General features: G+C 45.9%; 1 protein-coding gene across 1 annotated transcript in view; it reads left to right on the top strand.

The window, feature by feature from the left end:
* LOC147602681 (C2H2 and C2HC zinc fingers superfamily protein) overlaps positions 1 to 18,160 on the top strand; it is a 58,179-nt gene that overhangs the window by 23,953 nt on the left and 16,066 nt on the right. Inside the window, exon 2 of the mRNA XM_086797712.1 lies at positions 4,345 to 4,545. Coding sequence (XP_086653838.1) covers positions 4,345 to 4,545 — 201 coding nt within the window. The remainder of the gene's footprint in view (positions 1 to 4,344; positions 4,546 to 18,160) is intronic.

Genomic DNA, 18,160 nt, shown 5'->3' with positions numbered 1-18,160 from the left:
ACCTTTACCTGTGCTTAGATGTTGTCCTCTCACAGTTTAGGCAAGCTTTGATACCAACTGTTACGCCCATAGATCTCCTAAACACAGGACAAATAGGATGAGCTTCCAAATTAGGGGTCGTGCAAGCTAGCTCACCACCCAGCCATAAGTTTGCATTGGTAGACCACCTCTGAGCACAAGGCCTAAGGCTCGAAGTGGACCGTGTCCCAGGCCTTTGTAATCCAACAATACGATAAAATACAATAGTCCACTCAATAGACACAACCCACTTATATAGCCATTGTCGACCTACAAATAGCTATAAATTATGGGATAACACTAATTAACACCCTAGCCCATGTAATCAGCCTGCTGCACTATGATAGAGTGTGCACAGAGTGGAAGCAAAGGGGCACTAGAATGTGCTGAACTGAGTGCAAGAGAGAGAGATATGAAGCCAAAAAGCTGAATATACTGCAGTGAATAGAATTGCGAGCAAGAGACCTTGTAGTCTCATAAGTGAAGGATACAAAAGGGACAATTGTGTTAATACATGAACCACACAACAACACTAATGAACATGTGAATGGGAGAGGCTTGCCCACCTTTATATAGGTATGGGGCTGGCCGACTGGACAATGCGAGGAAAATAGGGGAAAAATAGGGTGGCCAGCCTACAATCAAGAGCCATAAAAGGGAACAAATATGGGCTAAAATATGGGCAGCATACAGGGATGAAATGCTAACACCCCCTCTCCACACCACATGCTGAACAAACTCCAAGAAGCTGAAGATGAGGAGCCAAGGAAGCTTGAGACACTGGCTTGGTGAACAAATCAATTGCATTCTCCGCTAAAGGACAGTACTCCAAACACAAGTCTCCCGCAAGAACCCGTTCACGAACATAGTGATAGTGGATCTCAATGTGTTTCGTACGAGCATGAAACACAGGGTTCTTGGCAACGGCGATGCAACTCTGACTGTCACACAAAAGGAGAGTAAATTTGGTAGGAGAAAAGCCAAGTTCTCCCAATAATCTTTGCAACCAAATCGCCTCACATGCAGCATAGCAAGCTGTTCGATACTCTGCCTTTGTAGAGGAAAGCACCACGGTAGGCTGCTTTTTATTGCTCCATGAAATGGTTCCCGGCGTGAGAAAACACAACCAATGGTCGAACACCGAGTATCCGGATCTCCAGCCCAATCTGAATCAGTCCATCCAAGAAGAGGGCACCCCTAGCCATAAAAAGGTTGTCAAAATCCAAAGTACCACTCAAGTACCAAAGCACCTTGATAGCACACTGCCAATGCTGCGCTGACGGGGCTTGGATGTGAAAGAACTCAATAAGTTGATTATGAAACAAATGTCCAATCGAGAATAGGTCAACCATACCAAACGACCGACAAGAAACCGTGGAGAAGCATCAAGAAGAGAGAGCTTCTCACTAGTATCCTTAGGGGAAGATACTGGTCTACACCTAATCATCTGAAACCTGTCAAGAATCTCCCATGTGTCATCTCAAACTCTTGCTCCAAAGCATCCGTGACTAAACGGATCCTCACAGAATAAGAATCTGTAAAAAATGAGGTCATCAACGTACACCACAATGATAACAACTAACCCCATCTCAAGGAAGATATAAAGGTTCGAATTTTCATGAGAACGGTGTAGGCCAAGCTTCTGAAATAACTCATCAATCCGCTGGTACCAAGCCCACGAAGCCTGCTTCAAATCGTACAAGGCTTTCTTCAGCCGATACACCTAGTCGTGTCTTCAAATCGTACAAGGCTTTCTTTAGCCGATACACCTAGTCGTGTCTTCCTAGAATCTCAAATCTTGGTGGCTGATTAGCATACACTTTCTGTGTAAGCTCTCCATTCAGGAAAGCTGACTTGACGTCCATCTGGAATACGGGCCATCTATGGTGTCTTGCAAGAGCAAGAACGGTGCGAATGGTAGTCATCCGAGCGAAGGTCTCATCGAAGTCGACCCTAGGGTGTTGAGCATAGCTCTTGGCAACCAATCTCGCCTTGTGCTTGTCCAAGCTGCCATCAGCTTTATACTTCGTTTTGAAGATACACCGCACACCAATCCTCTTATCTTGTGGCCAATACCATCCATGCACCGGTCTGCTTGAGCTGAGAACAATCATCATCATCATCATCCGAATGAGAATCCACAACTGGAGGTGTAACAGAAGTAGGAGCGGGGAGGAGGAGGAGGTGAAGGACGAAAAAGAAGCTCACCACCCCCCTTTGAAGATGGAGGAGTCTTGTTGAACACCACATCTCTACTCACAACTTTGCTGGCCTATTGATTATAAAGACAATATGCCTTGGACATAGAACTATATCCAAGAAAAGTCATACCCTAAGACTTCAAATCCAACTTAGAGCGAAGCTCCTTGGGCACATGTACATACGCTGAACAACCAAATACCCGAAAATGTATGCTGCCCATATTTTAGCCCATATTTGTTCCCTTTTATGGCTCTTGATTGTGGGCTCGCCACCCTATTTTTCCCCTATTTTCCTGGCATATTTCCCAAGTTGGTCTTGATGTCCAGTAGGCCAGCTCCAGTCAGCCAGCCCCATACCTATATATAGGTGGGCTGGCCTCTCCCATTCATATGTTCATTAGTGTTGTGTGGTTCGTGTGTTGACACACTTGCTCCCTTTTGTATCCTTCACTTATGAGACTACAAGGTCTCTTGCTCGGGATTGTACAGATCTTCGACATCACTTGCTCTTATTCATGCAGACTTGTGTGGTCCAATGAGTACCGCGTCTTTGAGTAAGATTGGAGGACCGAGGTGGAAAAAGAGACCGGTTCTTCGGTCAAGGTTCTCAAGACTAACAGAGGGGTTGAGTTTACATCCCAAGAGTTTCAGCAGTATTGCAAGGATCAGAGCAATCAGAGACAGCCTACCACAACATACTCTCCATTACAGAATGGAGTTGCAAAGAGGAAGAATTGAACTATCATGAAGATGTCCCGTGCTATGCTTGAGCACTCCCCTTTACCTCCACGTTTCTGGGATGAGGCAGCTTCTACTGCTGTCTATATTCAGAACATGTCTCCTACATCTACTCTTCCTAATAAAACTCCATATGAGGCTTTCCATGGTGAGAAGAGGTTCACTAACCCAAGATTAGGCCGGCCAACCCTATGGTTAGAAAAATGTACATAATAGGGGGGCTGTGTGTGTCTAGTTGTAGGCTTTTCTCATCCCATGAGGCTGGTCCGCTTTCTTTACCCATTGTTGTGGGTATAAATAGGGCTTTTTAGCCCTATTTCCTCTCTTCTCAGGAGTGCTTCACTCGCAGCCAAGCCATAAGCAGCTGTTTTGAGCATCCAGGCTTCTTCCATGACCGCTTAATAACTCCCCAAATTCATCATTTGGGGTTTTTGTGCCTGATTTGCTGAAAATGCAGGCTTCTTTGTCTTCATGGCTGATTCGATTCCCCCACACGCACATGAATTCTGTGTCTTCTGTTAAGGTCTACTTGTGTTAATTTCTCCATCCCGCCTTCTCTTGGGTGTCATGAATTTTCAACAGAGATTCGCGACCATATTGTGCCATCTTTTACTTGCTCTTTTGGTTCCCAGCTTGTTCATTCTCATTGGCCATCGCCTTCGGGCAGTTGTCACTCCCACATAGGGATGTACCTACATCTACCATGTATGCAAGTTTACTGCACTCTTTGAATCCTCTAAAAACCTCTCCCTGGCAGCCAATGGTATCTTTATAAAAGAATCACAGTCACTCATTGACAGGACCCCTTTTGTGAGGCTCACAAAGGTTTGACAAACCTTAATTGTTCTTTCTACTTCCTACATTTCCTTAGGATGTCTTGGCAGGACCGATGCATGTGACATGCAACGACATCTTGGCAGGACTGATGCAAAATTTACAGCACTCGTTTTTGTAAGGGCTCACAAACGTTTCCCTTTCTATCCCCTACATTTCCTTGGGATGTCTTGGCAGGACCGATGCATGTGATATGTAGATTTTGTTTGAAGCCTTTGTCCAAGTTGCGGCATAATCATGAGGGACACATGAATGGATGGGTGCTTGTACTATTATTAGAACCTGAATATTATGACTTCATTACACTGCAATGAACCAATTTTTTGCTCATCTAGTTATTATGAATTTCCTATACTTGTTCTCCATAACTATGGTCCATTGTGGACAGGATATGCATGAGTCCCAAGACATTTTAAGTTTTCAAAGTAGGAAATGTCACTTATGCATGCCTTAAATCTTAATCATGAGAATTATATATCAATGTTTAGAAACTATTTATGTCAAGCACTATTTTTTTTGTGTGTATGACAATGGGCTTCAATTGCTTCTGCAGTATTGGGTGAGCCAAGGAAATAAGTGGTGCGACTTCTGTAAGATATACATCGCCAATAATCCTGCGAGTATACGCACCCATGAGTTTGGGCAACGCCACAAGGATAATGTTGCAAAAAAGTTAGCTGATATACGCAAGGAGAATGCATCAAAAGAAAAGGAGAAACAACAAGCATTAAAGGATATGGAACGCATTGAGGCTGTAATGTTTTTTTTCCTTGTGACATTCTGTGTTCTCTTTGTATGGGTGAAGTGGGATTTATATTTGCATAATACAACTTGGTGAAGAAGGCTGATTTATTTCCATAGAACCTTCTTTTCAACCCCTAAATTCTATTACTGCATCAGTTTGGTGATTTATTAAGGGTTGCATTGTGTAGCAAAGTTGAAGGAGTGCATAAAGGCACTGGTTGTTTCCCCACATGGCCACGTGCACACACACCTGAAATCAGACACCAATGTCTCCAAAGTGTTGAGGTAGAGTGTTTCCAAACTTTTGAAGTGGCTGTTGTGATTGAATCAAGGGCAGGCAATGGTTTGTATACTTTCAACCACACAACATGGTTATACCGCTCTTGGTTGAAGACAAATTTTATGCTGATTTTTTTTGAACCTTTGCTGATCTCTTTTCTAAATGGTAGACCTCAACTTCAACTAAAAAGGGTCATACTGCCATGACCTGAAATTGCCTTCGCAGTACCTCAAAAATGATGATTAAACATGACATTGGATTGGTACGGGCACATGAGTAGATGTTCCTATAGCCCTGCTGACTAATCATTTTGAATTAGCAATTGTGGGAGTATTCTTGCTCCTCAGGAAAGTTTGAATAAGTATGACAAGTAGTACGCATGTCTCACAGAAAAAACAAACAATGGGTTGGAGCCCCACACGTGCACATTCAGCACTCGGTACACTGATCCCTCTCCACTCACTCATCCTTGTCACCTCTACGCATCATCAGCGGTCTCCCTCCCTTAGTGTACCTCTGCTCTCCTCCGCCATGCCTCTTTTCGCCCCCAACACCCCAACACACCCACCCCCTCCCCGCCCCCCCGCCCCCCCGCCCCCCCCCCGCGCTGTGGCTGCCCTCCATGACACAACCAACATCAAGTGCATTTGGCCAAGCTACATCCACATTGAGTGGCATTTAAAGAAGCCATATTGTGCTATGTGTATTTTGCTGAATGAAAGCTGGCGTCTCACTCAGCACATACCCCTTCTCCAAAGCAGTCAACTTCCCAATCATGATGTGCTTTCCTGGCCTCCCTAATGATTACCATGAGCTTCTCTTGGCAAGTGTGTTGGTCACATGGGTCAGGTCCCTTAAGGCTGTGGTATCCATTGTTACACATGGGTGTGTGAAGAACGCCTCTCAGAAAATTTCCCTCCCCTCAACTGCGTTTCTTAGTTCTCATGACCTCTAGGATAGTCTTTTGCTTGTCAACAGTTGGGGCGCTAGACAAAACAAAGGGTTGGAACTCAGTTGGTTGCTCCTAGTCAATAGTGAAAGAGTGCACAGAGCGGAAGCAGAGTGGCACTAGAATGTGCTGAACAGAGAGTGCAAGAGAGAGAGAGAGATGGAGAGAACTATGCTGAATATACTGAAGCAAAGCAATCCAAGCAAGAGACACAGATAGTCTCATAAGTGAGGGAGCAAAATATGTACAAGACTGAATGAAACAAGAGAGGCCAGCACCCACTATTTATAGTGAGGGAAGGCTGGCCGACTGGAGATGATAAACAAGCCGATTGGAGCTGATGGACATGGCCGACTGGTAAATGCCAGAAAGGCTGGGAAAAATCCGAGAAAAATAGTAAAAAAGGGGTGGCCAGCCCACAAGCAAGGGCCATGCAAAAGGGGACCAAATGGGCACCATAAAAGAGCAGAATTTGGGGATGAATGTGCTAACACCGCCTCTCAGCACCAGATGCTGAGCAAACTCCGAGAATCCGAAGATGAGGAGCCAAGGAAGCCTGAGAAACCGGCTTGGTGAACAAATCTGCAGCATTCTCCGCAGAAGGACAATACTCCAAATGCAAATCTCCAGCAAGAACCCGTTCACGAACATAGTGATACTGAATCTCAATGTGTTTCGTACGAGCATGAAACACAGGGTTCTTGGTGATGGCGATGCAACTTTGATTGTCACACCAAAGAAGAGTAGATCCGGTAGGAGGACAGCTGAGCTCCTCCAATAATCTCCGCAACCATATCGCCTCACATGCAGCATAACAAACTGCACGGTACTCCGCCTCGGTAGAGGAAAGCGCCACAAAAGGCTGCTTTTTACAGAAGTCGGTGCAGCCATCACAAAAGCTTGGGCTCAATCTCAAAAATTGCACAAAGTCTGAAGAAGAAGTGTCCTCCACAGGTACCAAGAGTGCCACGAAAGCTTGCAACACCACAAGCCCCCTTTGCAAAGGGAAAGGGCCACTGGAGAGGAAAACGCAGCAAAGAAAGGCTGCTGTCCTGTAGAAAACAGGCCGCCCACTGTCCAATCTCCAAGTGGGAAAGAAAACGCTGGTCAACAAGTACCTGATGGCTGAGTTGATGAAGCCAATCTGAAGGAAAAGCGACCAGCAGGGTGCTGTCCAGAAAACGCAGCAGCAAAGGCTATGGATCTGGAAGAAAAACGCAGAGGAGAAGGTGCTGAAAACAGGGCTGAATCTGGGGCAGCAAAGAGGTTGCTAAACCGGGAGCTCTGATACCATGAAAGAGTGCACAGAGCGGAAGCAGAGTGGCACTAGAATGTGCTGAACAGAGAGTGCAAGAGAGAGAGAGATATGGAGAGAACTATGCTGAATATACTGAAGCAAAGCAGTACCAAGCAAGAGACACAGATAGTCTCATAAGTGAGGGAGCAAAATATGTACAAGACTGAATGAAACAAGAGAGGCTAGCACCCACTATTTATAGTGAGGGAGCAAAATATGTACAAGACTGAATGAAACAAGAGAGGCTAGCACCCACTATTTATAGTGAGGGAATGCTGGCGGACTGGAGATGATAAACAAGCCGATTGGAGCTGATGGACATGGCCGACTGGTAAATGCCAGAAAGGTTGGGAAAAATCCGAGAAAAATAGTAAAAAAGGGGTGGCCAGCCCACAAGCAAGGGCCATGCAAAAGAGGACCAAATGGGCACCATAAAAGAGCAGAATTTGGGGATGAATGTGCTAACAAATAGGAGGAACTCCTCCCCTCCTGCTAGCAAAAAGGGTTGGTCAGGAACAACCGGGATTAACAAGGTAACGGGAGGATAGAGCCTCCCTTCCCCCTTTTTTCGTTTGTTGCTAGCAAAAAGGGTTGGCCAGGGAACAACTAGGATCGGTTGTTAGCAGCGGCAGCAGAGGTCTTGGAGGGAGCGTATATTTTGGAATGATTAACCATTAATTCAATTACACACGCTTTGAGCATAAAAGATGAAACTAGAAGAGTATTGATCCGAACAAGCTTGGAATGACCAATAGCTACCTCCACTGGTTCATTAGCATTATCCAAACAGATTGATGAATGTGGTTTTATGCCAGAAAGGGGCACAAATTAGGTTTAGCAGCAGTTTGGCAGCAATAAAGGGCTCCTAGGCATAGCAAATGTGTAGAGAACTGACTGGAATTGCTGTTTGTACAGCTCTAATACTGCCACACAGCTTTGGATTGCATGAGAAGGGCTGAAAACAGGTCGTACAGCAGTAGCTATGCCAGGAGAGGGCTGAAAACAGATCGTACAGCAGTAGCTATATGTGACATGCATGCATGAAGGTAGCTTTGCATGTAGATAACTTTGCATGCAAAGTTACCTACATGCATGCATATAGGTAGCTTTTCATGTTCCATGCATGCATGTAGATAACTTATGCATGTAGCATGCATGCATGTGACATGCATGCATGTTGCATGCCTGCATGTAGGTAGCTTTGCGTGTTGCATGCATGCATGTAGATAACTTTGCATGTAGCATGCATGCATGTAGGTAGCTGTGCATGTTGCATGCATGCATATAGATAAGCATGCACATGCATGAGCAAAGAGTGGACAACCCTAAAAGTAGGGAGTGGATAGCCTCTCCTTCTCTAATCTCCACAAGTTCTTTTGATCGCTCATATGCTTCATAGAAGAGGGTGACCAGCTCTATGAAGGGCCCCACACTTCAACAATGGTGCTTGGCCTCATTTTAACGACTGTGAATGCTCGGCCTTCAACAAAGGTGCCCGGCCTCATTTTAACGACTGTGAATGCTCGGCCTCATTATTAATGAACGTGAACACCTTTTGTTGTAATTCTTCATTGGTCTTCATATACCTATTTCTTCTGCACAAATCCACACACTAAAGGTGAACGGAACACAGTTTCTGCAGCACACTAGCCCACAGGTGCAATCCAAGCGTCCGACGATCCATGGGCCCCACATGCGATGAAATCCAGGCATTGTCCATGCATAGAAAACAATATGTGTGAATGCATCTTAATACATATTTTGGAAGGAACCCCATCTATTCACGTGTACTTGAAATACTTACGGACTATTGCATTTGGCTCTCCAAGATCCATCAAATGCCCATAGCCGCTTTCACATGCATCTTTGTGGCCAGGGTCTCCAAGATGTAACGGGCACTCTCTAGGGAAGCATGGCCAAGACTGCCATGGCTGCATGCGGTGTTGTACACCCATGTCCATGCATGTAAAAAGATTAACGATATAATCCCGAAAAATTAGGAGGCAGTTACATTCCCCCCGGTTGCTAAACAATTGTCCTCAACTGAAAAGCATCCAAGTAATTGTTGAGGAGATCGAGACACTTGCTATTTTTCAAGAGGGGGGGGTATGTCACGACCTTGTGTTTTTCTCTGGACAGTATGCAGGTGTGCATGGGGACATGGTGGACAGTGTGAATGGCATCAGTTTGGAGTTGAAAGGGAAACCCATGTGTAGACAACCCCAAGTGTGAAGGGGACAAATAGATTTTAATTTAAAAGGTTTTATAACCTTTGGTGGCCCAAGGGCCAAAAGCTAATTTGGGAGACACGCCTCTTTCTATCTCATGCTTTTTGGGAGGCGCTTGCTGGATCTGTGGATGTGCGCGTTTTTTTCTCTTGGAGGGGCTGACGGACTGAAGCTGCGGCACATGTTCTGTCTCTCCCTTTTTCGCTTGGCATGCAGAGGGTTGCAGCAGAGGAGGGTGTGTGCGCTTTCTTTCTCTGGAAAGAGGCTGCGCTGCAGTACATACAGGGCCGACTGAATCTCCCTCTCTCTCTCTCTCGCGATTGTTAGCCTGGATTGCACGTGGCTGGACTGCACGTGGGCTGAACAGAGGGTTGAACAGCAGGCTGTCGGGCTGTTTGCAGGTGGCGCACAGAAGCTGAACTGCACGTGGGGGCTCTCCCTTACTTGCTACAAGTTGGGCTGCGTGCTGGAGGGGCTCACATGCTTTTGGAGGGGCTGGACTGCGCTTGCTCTCTCTCTCTCTCTCTCTCTCTCTCTCTCTCTCTCAAGGAGGCACAGGGCTGTATGCGGCTGCAAGAAGTGTACAGCCGTGTGCGTTTCTCTCTCTCCCCTACATACTCGTGGGGCATCAGCTTGGTGTTTGGTGGTTACGAACACATGAACACACACATTATGTTGATGGCGTTCAATTGATGGAACTTTCAACTTCTCTTTGCTTTGGTTCGGGACTGTTTTGGAAAGGGCTTATGGACTGTTTCGTGGTAGTGCATGTGGCTACGAACATGAGCAATTCCGGGACTGTTTTGAGATCAGTTCGAGGACTGTTTATGGGCTATTTTTGGTTGGCTGCAAATTCAGCTATCTGCTTGTGTTTTCGGCTGCAAGTACAGGTCACTTGAATGTGTTACTTGGCATGGGAGTAATGCAAGCTCACATGGCTGCATGCTCATGGAGCAGATTGTTTTCTTCCTGCTGGAAAGGAACAGAGGGACCTACAGTTATGGGCATCTCTATGTTTCCAAATGTTTCATGAGGGAACAGGTAACTAGATGTATGCCATTGTTGGCACTGTTGTTGAATGGTGCTGTGAATGGTTTTGTATGGAAACAAGACAAAGGTTTCAAAGGGAAACATGCCTAAGGGTTTCGCGTGGTAATAGGTCGTAGGTTTCTCAAGGAAACATGTTTATGGTTCTCCAGGAGATAGGTCACATGCAAGCAGAAGGTACAGGAATGGAAACATGTTTGGTACTGCCTTGCTACTGATTGGACATGGGACAAGGAGTCCATGACAGAGATGGATAGTACCCTTGGAAGGTAGAGATGGTTGGTACAGGTGTGTCGACTGTATTGTAAGCTGTGCTGTGATGCGAGTTCTCTTTTGGGAAACAGTTTGGGAGTTTGGGTTGTGATGCAGAAGCACTGGATATGTCAGGGTGTGATGCTGTTCATAGGGTGAGAGGCTATGGATGGTTGTGGCAGCCCTGATCATGGGAGAAAGCTTCTGTATGCAGGACTCAATGTGAGAGAGTCTTTTGATGTGAACAATGGCTGGACTTGTTTGTGGATGCCGAGTGGATATGAAGCCATGATGCAGGGTCTTTGCAGGCTTCAGGAGTTCTACTGTGACGGCTGAGTTTCCAACCTTATTGTAATCAAAGCTTTCTTATATTCAATTAAAGAAATACCGCAAGGGGCGCCATTGCGTTTTGGGGCCAATCGGTGTCCTTGTCCTCTTAGCAAGAGCACTCTAGCACCCCCTGTTTGTTTTCCTTTTCTTGGTCAAGGTGTTGAAGTATTTTGTGTGCGCCCTTTGGTTCGTCTAAAGACCGAGGCCGGTTTACAAGGTTCCGTTGCCGGGACATCATCGACTTTCTTAAGTAGGCGAGTCCGTGGTTGCTTTGGTCGGGACAATCGCCAGCTTTACTAAGGGGGTGAGCTCGTGGTTGTCTCATCAGAGTCTTATCAAAAGCTTCAACATGTGGAAAGTGAAAAGGAAGTGCAGGAGGCAATACAGGACTGTGTGTCTTTGCCTATATGAGGTGAAGAGCAAAAGCTCAGGAGAAAAGACACCAAGCACAAGAAGTAGTCAGCCAAGAACAAGAAGCAGTTGAAGTGTTATGGTGCAAAACATGGGTTGAAGGCTATGGCTTTCGACAGTTTGTCACCGGTCGTATCTTCATAGAGGCTTCATGGGTTTGGAAGACAGTTTATTTCTATGTTTAGCAATGGTGGTCTACTATGCTTCATTAGGGACTTGTGCTTACCACTTGGGTGGAGTGCAAGCATGTTTTGGGTGCCTGAGGATGTATCAAATGAGGCTCAGACAGAAGTGGAGGAACTTGATGAGGTTCTATTGCGGAGCAGATATTGGCACACAAGGAAAGAAAGGTATGAGGTAAAGTTTCCAGTCGCTATCTTGTGAAGTTCAAGAACTATTCACTGATGGATGCGAAGTGGATGGAGGAGGGTGACTTAGCAGATTCACCTTAGGTATTGCAGCTTTATCTTGATGCCTTTGAGTTGGACCCGACTCTTATTACGGCTCATTCAGGTTCAGGAGAGCATCGGTTTGGAGCATTGCCTGATGCTCAAGAGGGGGGTAGCACCTCCGCTCCCTTGTTATAGACAGGCTCAGTTGTCATCTAGGAGTCGCTTGGTGACATCTTTGTATTCACCCGAAGGTACTGGAGGCTGACAGTACATCTGCCTATGGGACTTCTAGGATATTGTGTACTAGTCACATGAGATGGTAAAGTTGGGTATGGTTCACAGTCGGCCGCACCTTGAACTATAACTGCAACTATGGATAACTCTATGGAGGGCATAAGTCTTGCGAGCAGTCCTAGAGTTGGTTTGGTTCATTGATATATGAATTGAACTCTATTTGTGCATGTATGCATACACTTTTTGAGGTATTATTGTATTCTAGTGTCATTGGATCCTGGTACCATTGAGAATACATTGGGTAATACTCTAGATTGTGTCGTGTGATGCATGTATATTGGTATGATACATCAAGTACTTTATTATGTTCATGGATGCACCACTGGGTGTGACTCCTGCGGGATAGCCATGAGACATATGTGGGAAGTACTTAGTGGATGTATTGTTTGGATGCATTGAGTGCTTTCATATGCTCATGTTGTACCACCAGTCGCGACTCTTGCGGGATGTCCATGGGCGTAAGGCTTACCTTAGACTGTTACTTTAGAGTAGGTAGAGCATCTTGAGGAGCATATTGTTTGCGAATGCATATGTGTGCCATATGTAGAATGATGCATGGTTTTGTTTTTGGCGAACACAGGTTACATGTTTCCACTTGGTTTTAGACTTTTGCTACAGGTTCTGAAGGAACAAGCAAGAGTTGTTTGTCACTTTCATGTGACGGTGTGGCCATATTGTGCAGGATGATTGTTTCATCACCCAGATGCATTTGAGGGCCATTGCTTTTGTCATATGGGGAGTCTTTGCTCATAAGATGCCTTATTGTGCCATTGAGTGCAATCGAGGACGCTTGCTATTTTTCAAGAGGGGGGTATGTCACGACCGTATGTTTTTCTCTGGACAGTATGCAGGTGTGCACAGGGACATGGTGGATAGTGTGAATGGCATCAGTTTGGAGTTGAAAAGGAAACCCATGTGTGGACAACCCCAAGTGTGAAGGGGACAAATAGATTTTAATTTAAAAGGTTTTATAATCTTTGGTGGCCCAAGGGCCAAAAGCTAATTTGGGAGACGCCTCTTTCTATCTCATGCTTTTTGGGAGGCACGTGCTGGATCTGTGGATGTGCGCGTTTTTTTCTCTTGGAGGGGCTGACGCACTGAAGTTGCGGCACACGTTCTGTCTCTCCCTTTTTCGCTTGGCACGCGGAGGGCTGCAGAGCAGAGGAGGGTGGTTTCTCTCTCTGGAAAGAGGCTGCGCTGCAGTACATACAGGGCCGATTGAATCTCTCTCTCTCTCTCAGTAGAAATCTCGGTGAACGACAAAGTATTCACCTCTCTATAAGCGCATTTGCAACACTATTCATGGACCCTTTTCTATAACGAATCTCAAAATCAAAATCTTGCATTAACTCAACCCAACGAGCTTTCCTTCCTCTCAGATCATCCGCATCACACACATACTTGATTGACTGACGATCAGTCAATACCACAAACTTGGAGCCATATAAATAATGTCTCCAAACCTTGAGAGCATAAATCACAGCATAAAGCTCTTTCTCAAGGTTTGGCAAACGAGATTGAGTGTCGTCGCTTTTTACTTTCAAATTTGACTTACGTCCACGACCTTTCAATAAGTTGGTCATCGGTAGTGTGAGCTGAGAGTACTCCCGCACAGATTTCCGAAGAAAAACAACAAAACCGAGAAAAGAACGAAGTTGTTTCATGGTTCGCGGTATAGGCCAGTCCAGAACCTTCTGAACTCGGTCATAGTCAATGCTTAATCCATCTCTAGTGACCTTGTGTCCCAAAACAACGTCCCTCCTTCTTGAGCTTCAAAGCTTTAAGGAGTCGTTTCTTCTTCGCTGGTGTCGAACTTGAATTCTTCGAAGGTTGGTCCAAAGACTTTCCTTCAGTTGTGTTAGCGATAGGTACGGAGAACTTTCTTTTATACTTGTTCCCCTGCTCGGTGACGGGTTTCGACTTGGAAGAGACCATTGTATCATCATAGATAGGAGCTGAATGAATGGCCTCGTCCAATGTTTTGCATTTGTTATTTTTAACCTGTAAACGGTATGAGTCTGGTAAACCAGCTACGAAGAATCCCAAAAGAGTAGTGGGATCCATCTTTGTAGCTTTCATTTGCAAGTCCCTAAACTTCTGGAGGTAGATCTCATAAGTGAGGTGCTGCGAGGTCATAGTCAAAGCTGTAAATCGGGCAACAACATCATAATCATCCTCTTTCTTGAGGAATTCCTTCTTGAAGACGTCTTCGAATTGTGCCGAAGTTGTTGGCTTAGGGTTGAGTTCCTTCCACCAAAGCAAAGCTTTGCTTGAGAGGAAACCTGCTGCTAACTGTATTTTTTTTTCATCATCATATGGATGAAACTGAAAATGGACCTGTCACTTATGTAGCCAAGTGTCCACGATCTCCTTGGTACGTTGCTTTTGCTCGCCCCCGAACGGTTCCGGAGTAATATTGGGGCCTAAAGCAGAGGTCAAGGTATCCATACCCGAAAGAGTAGAGAGGGTAGTGGTCAAGAGAGAGATGGAGTTCTGCAAAGCTTGCATCTGGGCGGCGATTTGTGCCTGACGTTCCGAAGAAGAAGCTTCGAGAGCAACTTTGAACTCTTGGAAATCTGATTTTGACACACAATCGTCAAAAAGATTGGCATTGGTATCTTCCGTAGCCGGCAAGCCTTCGCGTTCTACAAGGGGCTCCAACTCCAATTCTTGGGTCAACATTGTGAAGAGGGCAAGTGGAGAGAAAATTTGATCTTCGCACAATAAAAGTGCGAGGGAACTTGAGAGCTTGAAAACTTGAGAGATGTGGCAAGAAGCCCACGTAAGGGGTTTATATACCTGTCCCCAAAAGCTACTTGAGCTTTTGCTTTTATGTTTATATATATATATATATATATATGGATATATATATTCTGCTTTCTAAAAAAAAACACATCTTTAAACCTTAAACTTTTTGAAAAAAAAGTTAAACTAAAAAAAAAAGCCAAAGCGTCCCAAATCGGCGAATGCTTTTGCTTTTTCTTTTTTTTTCTTCGCTCCCCTCCTGGATTTAGCGCTACTGGCGCCACACGTTGTCGTCAGCTACGCTGCTGCTGTCGGCGCCGTCCTGCGTGCAGGTGATCGTGGCTGTCTGCGCCAACCTGCACCAGCCTGCGTGCTTGGGCTTGGCCACCTGCGCACGGCAGCCTGCGTAGGCCTAGGCGCCTGCCAGCCTGGCCTGGGCGCGTGCCTGCGTAGGCCTGACCTGGGCGCCTGCCTTCGTAGGCCTGGGCACCTGCGTAGGCCTGGCTGCCTATACGCCTGCGCCTACAACAGCCGGTAGTACCATTGTACCCGGCCAATATACACCACCAGCACTCGACGTTGCATATCCAGCAATCACTTCTCTCGCTCTCTCTCTCTCTCTTTCTCTCGTTCAACCAAAAGCAAACGTGCTTTTTCTGTTTTCTCTCAACAGTTCATGCGACTGCACAAACACGAATCTTCAGCCGCCTTCTTGTAAAGCAAACAACCCTACCATCTACCTACACCCTCATCACGGGTTTCTTTGATGAAAAAGCACATACTATCTGAAAAAATAGCAATATGCACAGAAAAAACAGCAAGCTTCTTGAACACATACCTTTCTTCGACCTCATCTTCTCTACCTACCGACTTGCTCGTTCACGAGGCACGCTCTGATACCACTGTCAAATCCCTACCGGATCCCCTCGTGGAACGCTCCTGGTACGAGACTCAAAACCTGCAAACAAACAAACAACATGGGGGTGCAGGCCTGACTCACCTCCCAACCATGACAGCCGTGGGCAAGCCCACAGTCTTGGCTGTCCCAACCGAGCCATGAGCTGAGCTAACTAGGTTGACGTACCGACCAATCTCCTCCTCGCGACGTCCCATACCGCCACGAAGCTACCCTCGCGGGCCTCGAGATTGTTGCCGGCCTCGGCTGCGTAAAGCAGGTGCACGTCTGCACTAGATTCAGGCTCCAGACCATAGAGCTCTCACAAATCACGCAAGACTCTATATGACTAATGACTAACCTTGGCCACCCTTTTATAGGCTCTTGGCTGGTCATCGAGCGTCCACACTTGGGCGCCTGCCCGTCCATACTTGGGTGCCCGCCCGTTAGTCTATTCCTAACTCAGCTTGCCAATCAGCCTGCCTAGCTCCAAGCTTCCCCAAACCTCGAAGCTAATCTTGTGTGTGTGTAGCACACGGTAGATACACACTGTGCACATGACACTTACTTGCTACAAGTTGGGCTTCGTGTTGGAGGGGCTCACATGCTTTTGGAGGGGCTGGACTGCGCTCGCTCTTTCTCTCTCTCTCTCTCTCTCTCTCTCTCTCTCTCTCTCTTGGAAGGAGGCACAGGGCTGTAGGCGGCTGCAAGAAGTGTACAGCCGTGTGGGTTTTTCTCTCTCCCCTACATACTCGTGGGGCATCAGCTTGGTGTTTGGTGGTTCCGAACACATGAACACTGACATCATGTTGATGGCGTTCAATTGATGGAACTTTCATCTTCTCTTTGCTTTGGTTCAGGACAGTTTTGGAAAGGGCTTTATGGACTATTTTTGATAGAATTGGAAGAACATGAGTTGAGGTATGTAGAGGCTGTTAACGTACATTCCGACTTCTCTACCACATCTAGCAAAAGGATCTCAATAAGCTCCCAATTCTAGTTAACAAGGTAACCAATAAAAAGGATGAGTCACAATCAAAACTCCAAAAACTATGTCGCTCTGCGCGTTGAACACAAAACAAAAATTTGGCACAAGCCGAGCGTGAGGCCAAAATAAGAATGGATGAGGAAAGCACCAAAGATCAGAAGACCAAACACGTCCCTTGAAGGCCCAAAGAATGCATGATGGGATGCCTGGAACATCTTATAATGGTCCAGCCAAGGTTAAGGAGATTAACCTTGCAGGTCTATGGAAAGATCCGAAACCTATCTATATTTGGAGAAATCATACAAGTCAATACTAATCTTGGTGAAACTCAAAAGATTAACCTCCCCAATTCGACTGAACGGACATGAGCAATTCCGGGATTGTTTTGAGATCAGTTCGAGGACTGTTTATGGGCTATTTTTGGTTGGCTACAAATTCAGCTATGTGCTTGGGTTTCCGGTTGCAAGTACAGGTCACTTGAATGTGTTCCTTGGCATGGGAGTGATGCAAGCTCACATGGCTGCATGCTCATGGAGCAGATTGTTTTCTTCCTGCTGGAAAGGAACAAAGGGACCTACAGTTATGGGCATCTCTATGTTTCTAGATGTTTCATGAGGGAACATGTAACTAGATGTATGCCGTTGTTGGCACTGTTGTTGAATGGTGCTGTGAATGGTTCTGTATGGAAACAGGACAAAGGTTTCAAAGGGAAACAGGCCTAAGGGTTTCACGTGATAACAGGTCGTAGGTTTCTCGAGGAAACTTGTTTATGGTTCTCTAGGAGATAGGTCACATGCAGGCAGAAGGTACAGGAATGGACACATGTTTGGTACAGCCTTGCTACTGATTGGACATGGGATAGGGGAGTCCATGACAGAGATGGATAGTACCCTTGGAAGGTAGAGAGGGTTGGTACAGGTGTGTCGATTATATTGTATGCTATGCTGTGATGCGAGTTCTCTTTTGGGAAACAGTTTGGGAGTCTATGTTGTGATGCAGAAGCACTGGATGTGTCAGGGTGTGATGCTGTTCATAGGGTGAGAGGCTATGGATGGTTGTGGCAGCCCTGATCATGGGAGAAAGCTTCTGTATGCAGGACTCAATGTGAGAGAGTCTTTTGATGTGAACAATGGCTGGACTTGTTTGTGGATGCCGACTGGATATGAAGCCATGATGCAGGGTCTTTGCAGGCTTCAGGAGTTCTACTGTGACGGCTGAGTTTCCAGCCTTATTGTAATCAAAGCTCTCTTATATTCAATTAAAGAAATACCGCAAGGGGCGCCACTGCGTTTTGGGGCCAATCGGTGTCCTTGTACTGTTAGTAGGAGCACTCTAGCTCCCCTTGTTTGTTTTCCTTTTCTTGGTTCTCAAAGGTGTTGAAGTGTTTTGTTTGCAAGTGTTTGTTTCACACCGCCCTTTGGTGTCATCTTTGAAATCTGCATCAAAAACATATATATCAGGCATAGAAGTTAAGTCCTCATGGTAGGCAGTAGTGATGGCATTCACTTTAGGCCTAC

This window comes from Cibotium barometz, chromosome 66 (assembly GCF_041138505.1).
Source record: "Cibotium barometz isolate CiBa-2024 chromosome 66, ASM4113850v1, whole genome shotgun sequence".
NCBI lineage: Eukaryota > Viridiplantae > Streptophyta > Polypodiopsida > Cyatheales > Cibotiaceae > Cibotium > Cibotium barometz.
Note: the sequence above shows the minus strand (reverse complement) of the source record. Positions and strands in the feature narration are given on the sequence as shown.